The sequence below is a fragment of the Sorex fumeus genome, unplaced genomic scaffold (genome assembly GCF_029834395.1).
Source record: "Sorex fumeus unplaced genomic scaffold, SorFum_2.1 ptg000086l, whole genome shotgun sequence".
NCBI classification, from domain to species: domain Eukaryota; kingdom Metazoa; phylum Chordata; class Mammalia; order Eulipotyphla; family Soricidae; genus Sorex; species Sorex fumeus.
In genome coordinates, this window is record NW_026606143.1 from 13953672 (window position 1) to 13966114 (window position 12443).

The window sequence follows — 12443 nt, forward strand, 5'->3', positions numbered from 1 at the left end:
ATTGGATCATACCCAGTGTTGCTCAGGATTTAATCCTGAAGCTCTAGGGACTCTATCAAATGCCGGGGATAGAACCCGGGTCAGCTACATGCAAGGCAAACACCCTCCCTGCTGTGATGTCACTGCAGGCCCAGAGTTGTAACCCCTGTATTATCTCCCCAATGAAATATGATTATTAATATTTCTGAATGCCTAGACTATGATAAACAAAGTCATTTCTTAAGAAAAGATGAAATGGGGCTGTAGCAATAGCACAGTGGGTAGGGCATTTGCCTTACACGCAGCCAACCCGGATTTGATTCCCAGCATCCCATATGGTCCCCCAAGTACCGCCAGGGGGAATTCCTGAGTGCAGAGCCAGGAGTAACCCCTGTGCATCACCAAGTGTGACCCAAAAAGCCAAAAAAATAAAAATAAAAGATGAAATGATCGTGGAAGAGTTAACAGTCAAGTAGGGGTTCACTAGGATTTTATTTGTCTCTAAGGAACAAAAACATCCTGTTACAACGGGTTATGTAGGTATGGGGTCATTAATCTTTTGCAATCAGAAATTCACAGAGAACTATTCCAGGTTTTCCTTAACAGGTCAGTAATGTCTTCAAGGAACAATGATTCTTCTGTCTTCCTTCCTATGCCATTCCTTACTGTGTGACTTTTCCTTGATGTGGAAAGGCATCAGAACATAGTAGTTAGCCCACTCTTAAAAGAACACAATGCGCATTGATGAGACACATTGGGCTTCGCAGGATGGGGGTGGAGCAGCCCTTTCCTCCCCACCCCAACAAGACCCCGAGTCATCACCCACGAACGACCTCTCTGGCTCTTAATAAAGCTGCTTAACGGCCATGATCTCAGAGACACAGAAACAAATCTCAGAACCCAGCAGCTTTTGACAGAAATGCGTCCAGATCCCACAGTAGGTTACTGTCACTGGGCCGCCCCGGTGGGGCAAGGGTGTTGTCCCTCCGCCTGTTCCTCCTAGGCGACTCGATGGGTGCCATCCTCCAGAGGCCACTGGACAGTCAGGTTTGGGCCCTCAGTGACGAGACACGCAGGGCCTCACGGGATGGGGGTGGAGCCGGCCCTTTCTTCCCCGTCCCAATGAGACCCCAAGTTGCCACCCATGAACGGTCTTTCTGGCTCCTGATCAAGTTGCTTAATGGCCATGATCACAGAGACTCAGGAACAAATCTCGGAACTCAGCAGGTTTTGGCAGAAATTCGTCCATATTTAAGTGTTAAAATTTCGGAATTTCAAAATACACAGCCACTACTGCAGTCATACAACATCATGTTATTCTTAACCAGGCATAGAAAACAAATTGTCTACTGTTGCCTTTTCAGCAGATCTGAGTGTTGGGGTAAAATCCCAAATAATAATGGTTGGTCTGGTGTCAAAATATTGAATGTGATCAAAGTAGAGAGACAGTAAAGTGGAAATCATCTGCACCACAGGTAGGGGGAGGGTGTGGGATTGGAGTATACTGGGGTTTTTGGTGGTAGAGAATGGGCACTGGTGAAGGTACAGGTGTTTCATTGTATGACTGAAACTTAAACCCAAAAGCTTTGTAACTGCTCTCACGGTGATTCAAGAAATAAAATTATAAAAAATGAAAAAAAAAAAGTTAGGTGGAGTTCATGCCCAATTCAATCAGCTAATCAGTGGCTGAATAAATAGCAGTACTCCTACATAAAAAAAAAAAGAACACACTGGGGCCGGAAAGATAATACAGTGGGTAGGGTGCTTGCCTTGTATGCAGCTGACAAGGGTTAGATGGTAACATCCCACATGATCCCTGAAGCACCATCAGGAATATGCTCTGTGCATTAATGGGTGTGGCCCAAAACCAAATAAACTAAAAAGCATATTCTAGGGCTATGTTCATTTTTTTTTTGCTTTTGAGGTCACACCCAGCAATGCTCAGAGGTTGCTCCTGGCTCTGCATTCAGGAATTACTCCTAGAGGTTCTCAGGGGCCATATGGGATGCTGGGAATCAAACTCAGGTTGGCCGCATGCAAGGCAAACGCCTACCTGCTGTGCTATCACTCCAGGCCGCTATGTTCAAATTTGACTTCTGTCTTGATAACAGGTGAATTTAACTGAATGAATTAAAAACTGTAACCAGTATTTAAAACTGCATGGCACAGAAAGGTAAGGTAAAGGTAAAGGCCCTCCCGTTGATCGTCGATTTGCTCGAGCGGGCCCAGTAACGTCTCCATTGGAGACTTTGTTGTTACTGTGTCTGGCATATCGAATACTCTCGGTAGCTTGCCGGGCTCTCCGAGAGGGGCGGAGGAATCGAACTCGGGTCGGCCATGTTGGCCGCGTGTAAGGCGAACGCCCTACCCGCTGTGCTATCGCTCCAGCCACATAGAAAAGAGAGCTGAAATTTTAGTTCGTATTTCATTAGCAAAACACTGTCCTCCCGTTGTTCATCGATTTGGTCAAGTGGGCCCAGTAACGTCTCCATTGTGAGACTTGTTGTTACTGTGTTTGGCATGTCAAATATGTCACAGGTAGCTTGCCAGGCTTTGCCGTGTGGCCGAGATACTCTCGGTAGCTTGCTGAGCTCTCCAAGAGGGAGTACAGCAGCTTACCTTCCAAGGCGTGGGAAGGCCGCATTCAATAAGCTGAAGGCCTTAAGAAAGAAGATTGAGTCTTTGGATTCAAGACTATCAATTCTTCCACGATTTCATTTTCAAAATTGCCAGTCCACACAATTGCCAATTCCTTAAAATCCTCAAATCCTCTCTTCCTTCCCTCTCTTTCTCCCTCTCTCCCTTCCTAAAAAAGTTACTGAATATATTTTATTGAGAAAGAGGGGGGTGGGGAGAAATTCTGGACAAACACAGGATCCTTATTTGATTAATCTAATATGCATATCTATAAGAGTAAATGTCTCAATTACCATATATAGTTTACTTCTATGTAAACATATATTCACTGTACATACAGTACGCACTCATTTACTAATGTGTGAAAACTTGATTAAATGAACTAAACTAAATCAAACAAAAGAGGAAACTATTACCTTTAACTGGATTAATGAAAAATGCCATCCCTTTTTTCTTCACAGGTTCCCATTCAAATTGAGCAAAATAATTATTAGGATTATACAAACTAACTGTCTTCCTAAAACATGATTTCATCAAGAAGCCTTGTGATTTCAATACTATGTCATTGTAAGACAGCTCAAGTCTTACTGGGTGGACAACTGCCATCACAAGTATGTGTCCAGTAGGTTTCCCATTCAAATTAAAGGTGAAAGACCTGCAACACAGTAAATGGATCCAAATTTAACTGCCACTAGCCATTATAGAATTCCCCAATTACATGAAAAATGCATGCAGTATTTAATGTACATAGTTTCTATTTGTAAAGACACAGTAGAGCATTATAATAATTATTATTAAATATATTAATTATTGGGCCAGAGCAATAGTACAGAGGGTTAAGACACTTGACTTGCACACAGCTGACCCAGGTTCAATCCCCAATATCCCACAAGGTTCCCTGAGCACCACTGGAATGATTCCTGAGTGCAGAACCAGAAATAACCCCTGAGCATCTCCAAGTTATGGCCCAAAACAGGAAAAATAAATAAGCATATTAATTATAAGTGCATATTCTATCAAAGGAAACTCTCATTCTAGAAAATGGGAATTCAGAGATAAAAACCTACTTCCAAAATTTTCCAACGGTGGTAGAGTGAAATAGCATTGAAATATAAGTGCAGGCTATGGGTGGAATAACAAATGAAAACTGTTTGCTTTTTTCAAGTTCCTTAAACTGAATATCAAAATCGATCAAAACATGCACAGATAGCATATTGATAATATTAATTACTTGGGAATTTATGGAATGTACACAAACTTCTCCAAAGTTAAGAACAGAAGGCCCTGAAAAAGGAAAAATAAATTTAGTTAATGAAATTAAAATTAATGAAATATTAATGTTGGCAAATGTTTATATTTTTAAATGTTCACAGTACAATAGATTATAGTACATTTAATATATAAGAATATATTCTAGAATATTGTAATACAAAATATACAACACTGTCCTCCCATTGTTCATCGATTTGCTCAAACGGGCCCAGTAACGTCTCCATTTTGAGACTCGTTGTTACTGTGTTTGGCATATTGAATACATCACGGGTAGCTTGCTAGGCTTTGCCGTTCAGGCGAGATACTCTCGGCAGCTTGCCGGACTCTCTGAGAGGAGCGAAGGAACCGAACCCAGCTCGGCCGGGCTGGCTGCGCGCAAGGCAAATGCCCTACCGCTGTGCTATCACTCCAGTCCAATACAAAATATATAGTAAAACATTTTGATATATACATATATTGTATTTTATGCAAAAAAATGCCAAAATTATTAGCGTTCACTGATCCCCCTGGATACACTGGGTGAGCTCCAAGAATGCACCCAGCAATACTGGGGCACCATGTGGTACGGCAGATTAAACCAGTGTTGGCCATGTGTAAGGAATATGCCTGAACCCCTGATGATCACTCTGGCCCCTTTTAATGCTCCTTTATATTCCCTCATTTCCACAATCCTTTTTCTATCATTCCCAAAGTCAACCACTAATTTTCTGTATGCTACTGTAGAATTTCACATTTTCTAGAATCTAATATGACTAAAATAAAATAGCTTATATAGACTTTCTCTGATTTATTTCACTCATTAAATTCCCTGAGGATTCACTCAATTGTTTCATGTGTCAATAGTACATTCCTTATATTATTAAGTAGCAGCTGAATATCTCTTCATCTGTTCATTGATATTCCATGTGATTCCAAGAACCAACTATAATAATTATAGCTGCTAAAACATATGTGTACAAATATTAATATGAATACATATATATTCTTTTGGATACACATCTAAGAGTTAAATAGATGAACTGCACGGTAGCAGCAGGTTTAAATGCAGAAAATGTCAAACAATTGGGGGGAGGTCACACCTGGTGGTGTTTGGTTCCTTATGGTTATTCCTGTTGGGACCCAAGCACAGCACAAAACTTTTTTTTTTATTAGTGAAACACCATGAGGTACAGTTGTAGATTTACAAATTTTTGTGCTTGGATCTCGGTCATACCACGATCAAATACCCATCCCTCCACCAGTGCCCATTTTCCACCACCAGGATAATATCCCTCCCCCCATCCCCCCCATCCCCCCATCCCCCCCTGCCACTGTGGCAGGGCATTCCCTTTTGTTCTCTCTCTCCTTCTGGGGACAGCACAAAACTTTTTCCTTTATTTCTTATTGAATCATCACTGTCACTGTCACTGTCCTCCAGTTGTTCATTAATTTGCTTGAGCGGGCCCGGTAACATTGTGAAACTTGTTACTGTGTTTGGCATATCGAATACATCATGGACAGCTTGCCAGGCTTTGCCGTGGGGGCAAGATACTCTCGGTAGCTTGCCGGGATCTCCGAGAGGGGCAGAAGAATCAAAGGCAGAGGAATCAAACTCGGGTTAGCCATGTTGGCTGCGTGCAAGGCAAACGCCCTACCTGCTGTGCTATCGCTCCAGCCCATTAAATCATCATAATCACAAAGTTAAAAAGATATTTTTATTGAGTTTCAGGTGTATATTGTTCCAACACCAATCCCTTCACCAGTGTGCACTATCCCCCACCAATGTGCCCAGTTTCCCTCCCCATCCCCCACCCCCGTTCCCCCACCCCAACCCTCTGGGAAGGCACTTTTCCCCTCCCCCATTGTCCTAGCTTTCTCTTCCCTAATAATCCTTCCCATGGTCACAGTCACGGTCCTCCCGTTGTTCATCAATTTGCTCGAGCGAGCCCAGTAACATCTCCATCATGAGACTTGTTGTTACTGTGTTTGGCATATCGAATATGTCATGGGTAGCTTGCCAGGCTCTGCCAGGCGGGCAAGATATTCTCGGTAGTTTGCTGGACTCTCCGAGAGGGGCGGAGGAATCGAACTCGGGTCAGCCATGTTGGCTGCATGCAAGGCAAACGTCCTACCCCTGTGCTATCGCTCCAGCCCAATAATCCTTCCCACCCCACCCTAATGGCAAGCTTCCTACTGAAGGCCAGTTCTCCTGCACTTGGTTTCTGTTGCCTTTGGGCATTTGGTTTTCCCTGTGAAGTTTCCTTATACCCCACATATGAGACAAATAATTCTGAGTCTGATTCTCTCCTTCTGACTGATTTCACTCAACATGATACTCTCCAGATGCATACGCATTGCAGGAAATCGCATGACTTTATCTTTTCCTACAGTTGAGTAGTATCCCACTGCGTATACAAATATTTTTTAAGTAGGTATAATTTCATAATCCCCCTAAGCAGTTAAGATTTCCAGTCACACAGCACCTTCACTATCAACTGATAATGAGTTTTTAAGATGCTGACAATTCTAACACATTTGTGTTGAGATATATTTATTTGAGATATAACATTAGAACCTGGTATGACACAATTATTCAATAATTATAATAAACATAGTGAAATAATCACAGCAGTGAGTCTAGTTAACAGCCATCACCTTTCCTAGTTAGAATATATATATCAACACTGTCAACACTGTCCTCCCAGTGTTGTTCATCAATTTGCTCGAGCGGGCCCAGTAACGTCTCCATCGTGAAACTTGTTGTTACTGTGTTTGACATATTGAATACATCACAGGGAGCTTGTCAGGCTCTGCTGTGCAGGCGAGATACTCTCGGTAGCTTGCTGGGCTCTCCGAGAGGTTGCAGAGGAATCGAACCCAGTTCGGCCGGGCTGGATGCATGCAAAGCAAACGCCCTACCGCTCTGCTGTCACTGTGGTATGAGCCTTCAAGATTTATTCTTAGCAATCTTCAAACATGCCATACGATATGAATAACCATGACCCCGAAGGTGTACATTGTACATCCATGACTAAATTTATAAGTGAAAATTTGTACTTTTTGTACACCACCATCTGTTTTGTATCTACCCAATACCCAGTCTTTGTGAACTGCCTATCTATATCTATGATCTTGGCTTAACTCTTTTGTTGCATCCAAAATTCTACATACAAATGATGCCACACAATTGAGGTTTTCTAATTTATTTCTCTTTGCATAATGCTTCTAGGTCCATCCATCAATTCCATGTCCTCAGGAATGAAAACGTTTCCTTTTGCTATTTTTTTGGGGGGGGAGGGGTGAGCCATACCTGAAGGTACTCAGGATTCGCTCCCAACCATGATTGAGGTAGAATGGTGCCAGGGATAGAACAAGGGATAGTTGGCAAGGTAAGCACCTAAACCTCTGTACTACCTCTCTGGCCCCTGAAAAGTTTTATATTTATGGTCCAATAATATTCTATATACATCAGAGTTTATACATTCATCTCCCAATAGAAACTTTGGTTATTGCTATACCTTAGCCACTGCAAATAATGGAACAATGAACATGGGGGTTGGCATATCTTTTCAAGCTAGTGTTTCCCTTTTCTTTGAATAAATACCCAGTAGAATTATTGGACCAAATCATATGTATTTCTTTTGAGAAGCCATCATCTTTGCAGTAACAGTTTATATTCCCACCAACAATACACAAAGTTTCTTTTCTCTCCACATCCTCATCAACACTTGTCCTTTTTCTGAAATAATAGCCACACTGTCAATCATGAAATTCTATTTCACTTTGGTTTTCAATTATGTTGCTGCCGTTCACCATGAGAAGGGATGCTGAGCATCTTTTCATGATCTTGTTGGGCTTCTATATGTCTTCTTTAAGTGTTTATTCAGATATACTAGGGAGGAATTAGACCTTTATTTTCAATCAACTCTGTTAAGTTCTTAACATACTTCTGGGATTTTAACTCTTTACCAGAGATGTAATATGAAAATATTTCTCCCATTCACTAAGTAGACTAACTTTTCATGTTATGAATGATTCCTTTGGTGTGTGGAAGCTTTAAGTTCATCATAACACTACTTCTTTATTTTTATTTTTCTTTTGTTTTGGGAGTCAGATCCAAAAAGTCACTGTCAAGGAATTTTGCCTGTAATCTTGCAGGAGAGCCATGGATTCAGGCACAATATAAGACAATTCTACAGCTTCATTCCTTTGCATTTGACTATCCATTTTTCCCATGACCAAGAATTGAAGATACATTTTTTTCCCATCGTATATTATTTTTTGTTGTAAATAAACTGATCATAAATGTGTGAGTTTTTTCCAGGCTATCTGTTCTACTTATCAATGTATCTGTTTTATGCCAATACCATGCCTTTCTGATTTCTGCAGCTTTCTAGTATTTAAAATCAGGTCATATGATGCCACCAGCTATGTTTTTCTTTCTCAAGATTTCTTTGACTATTTGGATTATCTTGTGATACTTTATAAATTTTAGGATTGGTTGTTCTATTTCTAGTAAAAAGTCATAGAGATATTATAGATATAGAGAATTTTTAGATTGCGTTGGATACTAGGGACATTTTAACAAAATTAATTCTTCCAATTCATGTGAGCTGTTTTCTCATTTATTTGTGTCTTCAGTTTTTTCATCAAGAACTTATAATTTTCAGTGTATAGGACTTTTATATTATTGGTTAAATTTAACTCTATTTCCTTCTTTGGGGAAATTATAAATGGGATAGTTTTCTTAATTTCACTTTCTGATAATTTTTTGTTAATATACAATAACAAAATTGAGTTTTATATGCTGATTTTGTATCCTGCTACATTACTAAAATTAATTACTTACAACATATTTCTTATAGAGGTTTTAGGGCTTTCTATATATAATTTCATGTCATCTATAAATAATAACAGTTGTACTTCTTTGTTTTCAATTTGTATGCCTTTTTCTTGCCTTGTTGCCCTGAGTAGGGCTTCCAATACTATGCTGAATAAGAATGATGAGTAACATCTTTATCAAAATTTACATTAGTAACAGACCTATAGTGGTAGCTCTTTTTATAGTAGGATTACTTTTTCTGTTACCACAACAACAAAACACATAATTATTTGTCAGGAGTACATCTTCATTAATAAAATAACTATTCAGAACCTTTGTTTATTTTAAATTATGTTGTAACCAATCATCTGTTCTCGGGCACTCAGGCTTTTTCCAGATTCTAGCTATTGTAAACAGTGCTGCAATGAACAAACAAGCTCACAATGGAGTACTATGTAGCTGTTAGAAAAGATGAAGTCACGAAATTTACATACAAGTGGTACAATATGGAAAGTATCATGCTAAGCGAAATGAGTCAGAAAGAGAGGGACAAACATAGATTCATCTGGGGAACATAAAGTAACAAAATAGAAGACTAACACCCAAGAATAGCTGAGATAAGTACCAGGAGGTTTACTCCACGGCTTGGACGCCAATCGCACACACTAGGGGAAAAAGGCAGCTCAGATAGAGAAGGGAGGACCAAATAAAGGGTGTTTGTAGGATCCTCCCAATATGGGAGATGCATGCTGAAAGTAGACTATAGTCCGAACATGACTGCCACTCAATTCCTCTTTTGCAAACCACAGCACCCAAAAGCAGAGAGAGAACAAAAGGGAATGCCCTGCTACAGAGGCACAGTGGGATGGCGGGGATTAGGGTGGGAGGGCTACTAGGATCAGTGGTTGTGGAGAATGGGCACTGGTGGAGGGATGGGTACTCGATCATTGTATAACTGAAAACTAAGCACAAAAATTTGTAAGTCTACAACTGTACCTCATGGTGTTTCACTAATAAACATTTTTAAAATAAATAAATAAAAAATAAACTAGACAAATAAGAATAAAAGAAACAAATTAAAATAAAATAAATAAATAACGTTGTATTTTTTTCCCTTAAACTTGAGCTTCTAAAGGTATCTATTAGGGGGGTATGGTGCTACCAGCAGGTCAATCTGTACCTGTCAGGTGAGTGCATCAGCAGTCTGATGGCAACGTCAGACATTCTGATACCCCCAAATTGCTGCTGTGCCTTTGCCAGACCCCAAAAACTTGGGGCAAAGTTTACCAAGAAAGGAAACAACCAAAAGTTAGGTATGTGGGAGACACACCCACAAACCACCTCCGGCTCAGCTATATAATTGGAAGCATGGCCTCTCTGGATCCTGATTGAAGTGCTTAATGGCCATGATCCCAGAGTCTCAGAAACGAATCTCAGAACCCAAAGGATTTTGGCAGAAATGTGTCCTGTTCCTGCAGTAGGTTACTGGCACTGGGCCTCTCCAGGTGGGAAAAGGTTTAGTGCCTTGGGCTGTTCCCCCCGGCGGCCTGGTGACCACCATACTCCAGAGGCCACTGGACAGTCAGGTTTGGGCCTGCAGTGACGAGACCCACGGGGTCTCACCACATGGAGGTGGAGCCGACTCTTTCTCCCCATCCCAACGAGACCCCGAGTCGTCGCCTACAAAGGGCCTCTCTGGAGCCTGATCAAGCTGATTAATATCCATGATACTGGAGACTCAGAAACAAATCTTGAAACCCAGCGGCTTTTGGCAGAAATGCATCTGAACTGCATACAAGTTGGCCGCCAGCTCAGAGCTTATTGGAAAGCCAGGTATGAGCCGGCGGTGATGGGGCAACTGCAGTCTCATGGGAAGGAGGGCGGTACCAGCTCATACTTCACGTCCTACCGAGGTCACGAGTTGCCCCCCACAAGCGGCTCTCTGGCATGGCCATGGCTCCAAAGGCAAAAAGACTTAATCCAGAACCTGGCAGCTTGCAGAAGAAAAGTGAATGGACAATGCATTAAACGACAGTGCTATGCCTCCCCGGGAGGGAAAGGGTGTTGCTCCTTTCCGCCTTTTTCCCCCCTGGCAGCAAGGTGGCCGCCACCTCAGATCTTATAGGAAAGCCAGGTATGAACCGGCGGTGACAGGGCAACTGCAGTCTCATGGGAAGGGGGACAGTACCAACACGTCCTTCACGCCTTACCGAGGTCATGAGTTGCCCCCCACAAACGGCTCTCTGGCATGGCCATGGCTCCAGAGGCAAAAGGACTTAGTCCAGAGCCCAGCAGTTTGCAGAAGAAAAGTGAATGGACCATGCGTTAAATTACAGCGCCATGCCTCCCCAGGAGGGAAAGGGTGTTGCTCCCTTCCGCCTTTTTCCCCCCTGGCAGCAAGGCAGCCGCCACCTCAGAGCTTATTGGAAAACCAGGTATGAACCGGCGATGAAGGGGCAACTGCAGTCTCATGGGAAGGGGGACGGTACCAGCTCGTCCTTTAAGCCCTTCCGAGGTTATGAGTTGCCCCCCACAAGCAGCTCTCTGGCATGGCCATGGCTCCAGAGGCAAAAGGACTTCTGCAGCTTGCAGAAGAAAAGTGAATGGACCATGCGTTAAATTACGGCACCATGCCTCCCCGGGAGGGAAAGGATGTTGCTCCCTTCTGCCTTTTTAACCCCAGCAGCAAGGTGGCCACCACCTCACAGCTTATAGGAAAGCCAGGTACGAGCCGGCAGTGAAGGGGCAACTGCAGTCTCATGGGAAGGGGGGCGGTACCAGCATGTCCTTCATGCCCTACCGAGGTCACGAGTTGCCCCCCACGAGCGGCTCTCCGGCAGGGCCATAAGACCAGACACACAGAAACCAATCTCGTAATTATCTGGCTCTTTGCAGAAATTCAAAATCATGGCCATGTAACATTATATGATTCTCATAACCAGCTATAGAAAACAAAATATTTCACAATGCCTTTTCAGCAATTCTGATTACTTGGGGGGAAATTCTAAACAATAATGGTGCATCTTTTGTCAAAATAATGAATGTAATCAATGTAGAGAAGAGTTAAGTAGAAATCATCTGCCTCACAGGCATTTGGAGGGGTGAAAAGGGGGGTATACTGGGGTTCTTGGTGCTGAAAAATGAGTACTGGTGAAGGGAAAGGTGTTTGATCATTGTATGACCGAGACTTAAACCTGAAAGCTTATTAACTTTTCCCACAGTGATTCAATAAATAAATATAAAAAGAAAAAAATAAGGAAAAAAAATTAAGGTGGAGTTCATGCCCAATTCAATCAGCTAATCAGTGGCTGAATAAATAGCAGTACTCCTACCAAAATAAATAAATAAATAAGTAAATAAATAAATAAAGGCATCTATTAGATTCTATTGACAAAGGAATTTGTATCCATAGTTTATATAATATAGCAAAAGTAAATCAAAAGCAATAATAAAATGTCTTCTTCCTTGTGACTAGCAATATATGAAAAATGTTAGTGTCCAAGGGTGAGGCAAAAATGTCTTAGATTTTACACATATAAAAATGTATTTAGTGGGGGTATGGTGCTGCCAGCAGGTCAATCTGTACCTATGAGGCAAGTGCATCAGCAGCCTGATGGAACCGTCAGACTTTCAGATACCCCAAAATTGCTGCTGTGCCTTTTTGACCATACACAAAAAACTTGGGGCAAAGTTTACCAAGAAAAAAACCGGCCAAATGTTAGGTATGTGGGAGACACACCCACAAATCACCTCC

The 12443-nt window shown here is 41.8% G+C and overlaps 1 protein-coding gene across 1 annotated transcript in view; it reads right to left on the reverse strand.

Annotated features, from left to right (window-relative positions):
• CFAP47 (cilia and flagella associated protein 47) overlaps positions 1-12443 on the reverse strand; it is a 606917-nt gene that overhangs the window by 535548 nt on the left and 58926 nt on the right. The window contains exons 14-15 of the mRNA XM_056131098.1: positions 3684-3900; positions 3033-3271 (exon numbers count right to left, since the gene is read on the reverse strand). Of these exons, the coding sequence (XP_055987073.1) occupies positions 3033-3271; positions 3684-3900 (456 nt within the window). The remainder of the gene's footprint in view (positions 1-3032; positions 3272-3683; positions 3901-12443) is intronic.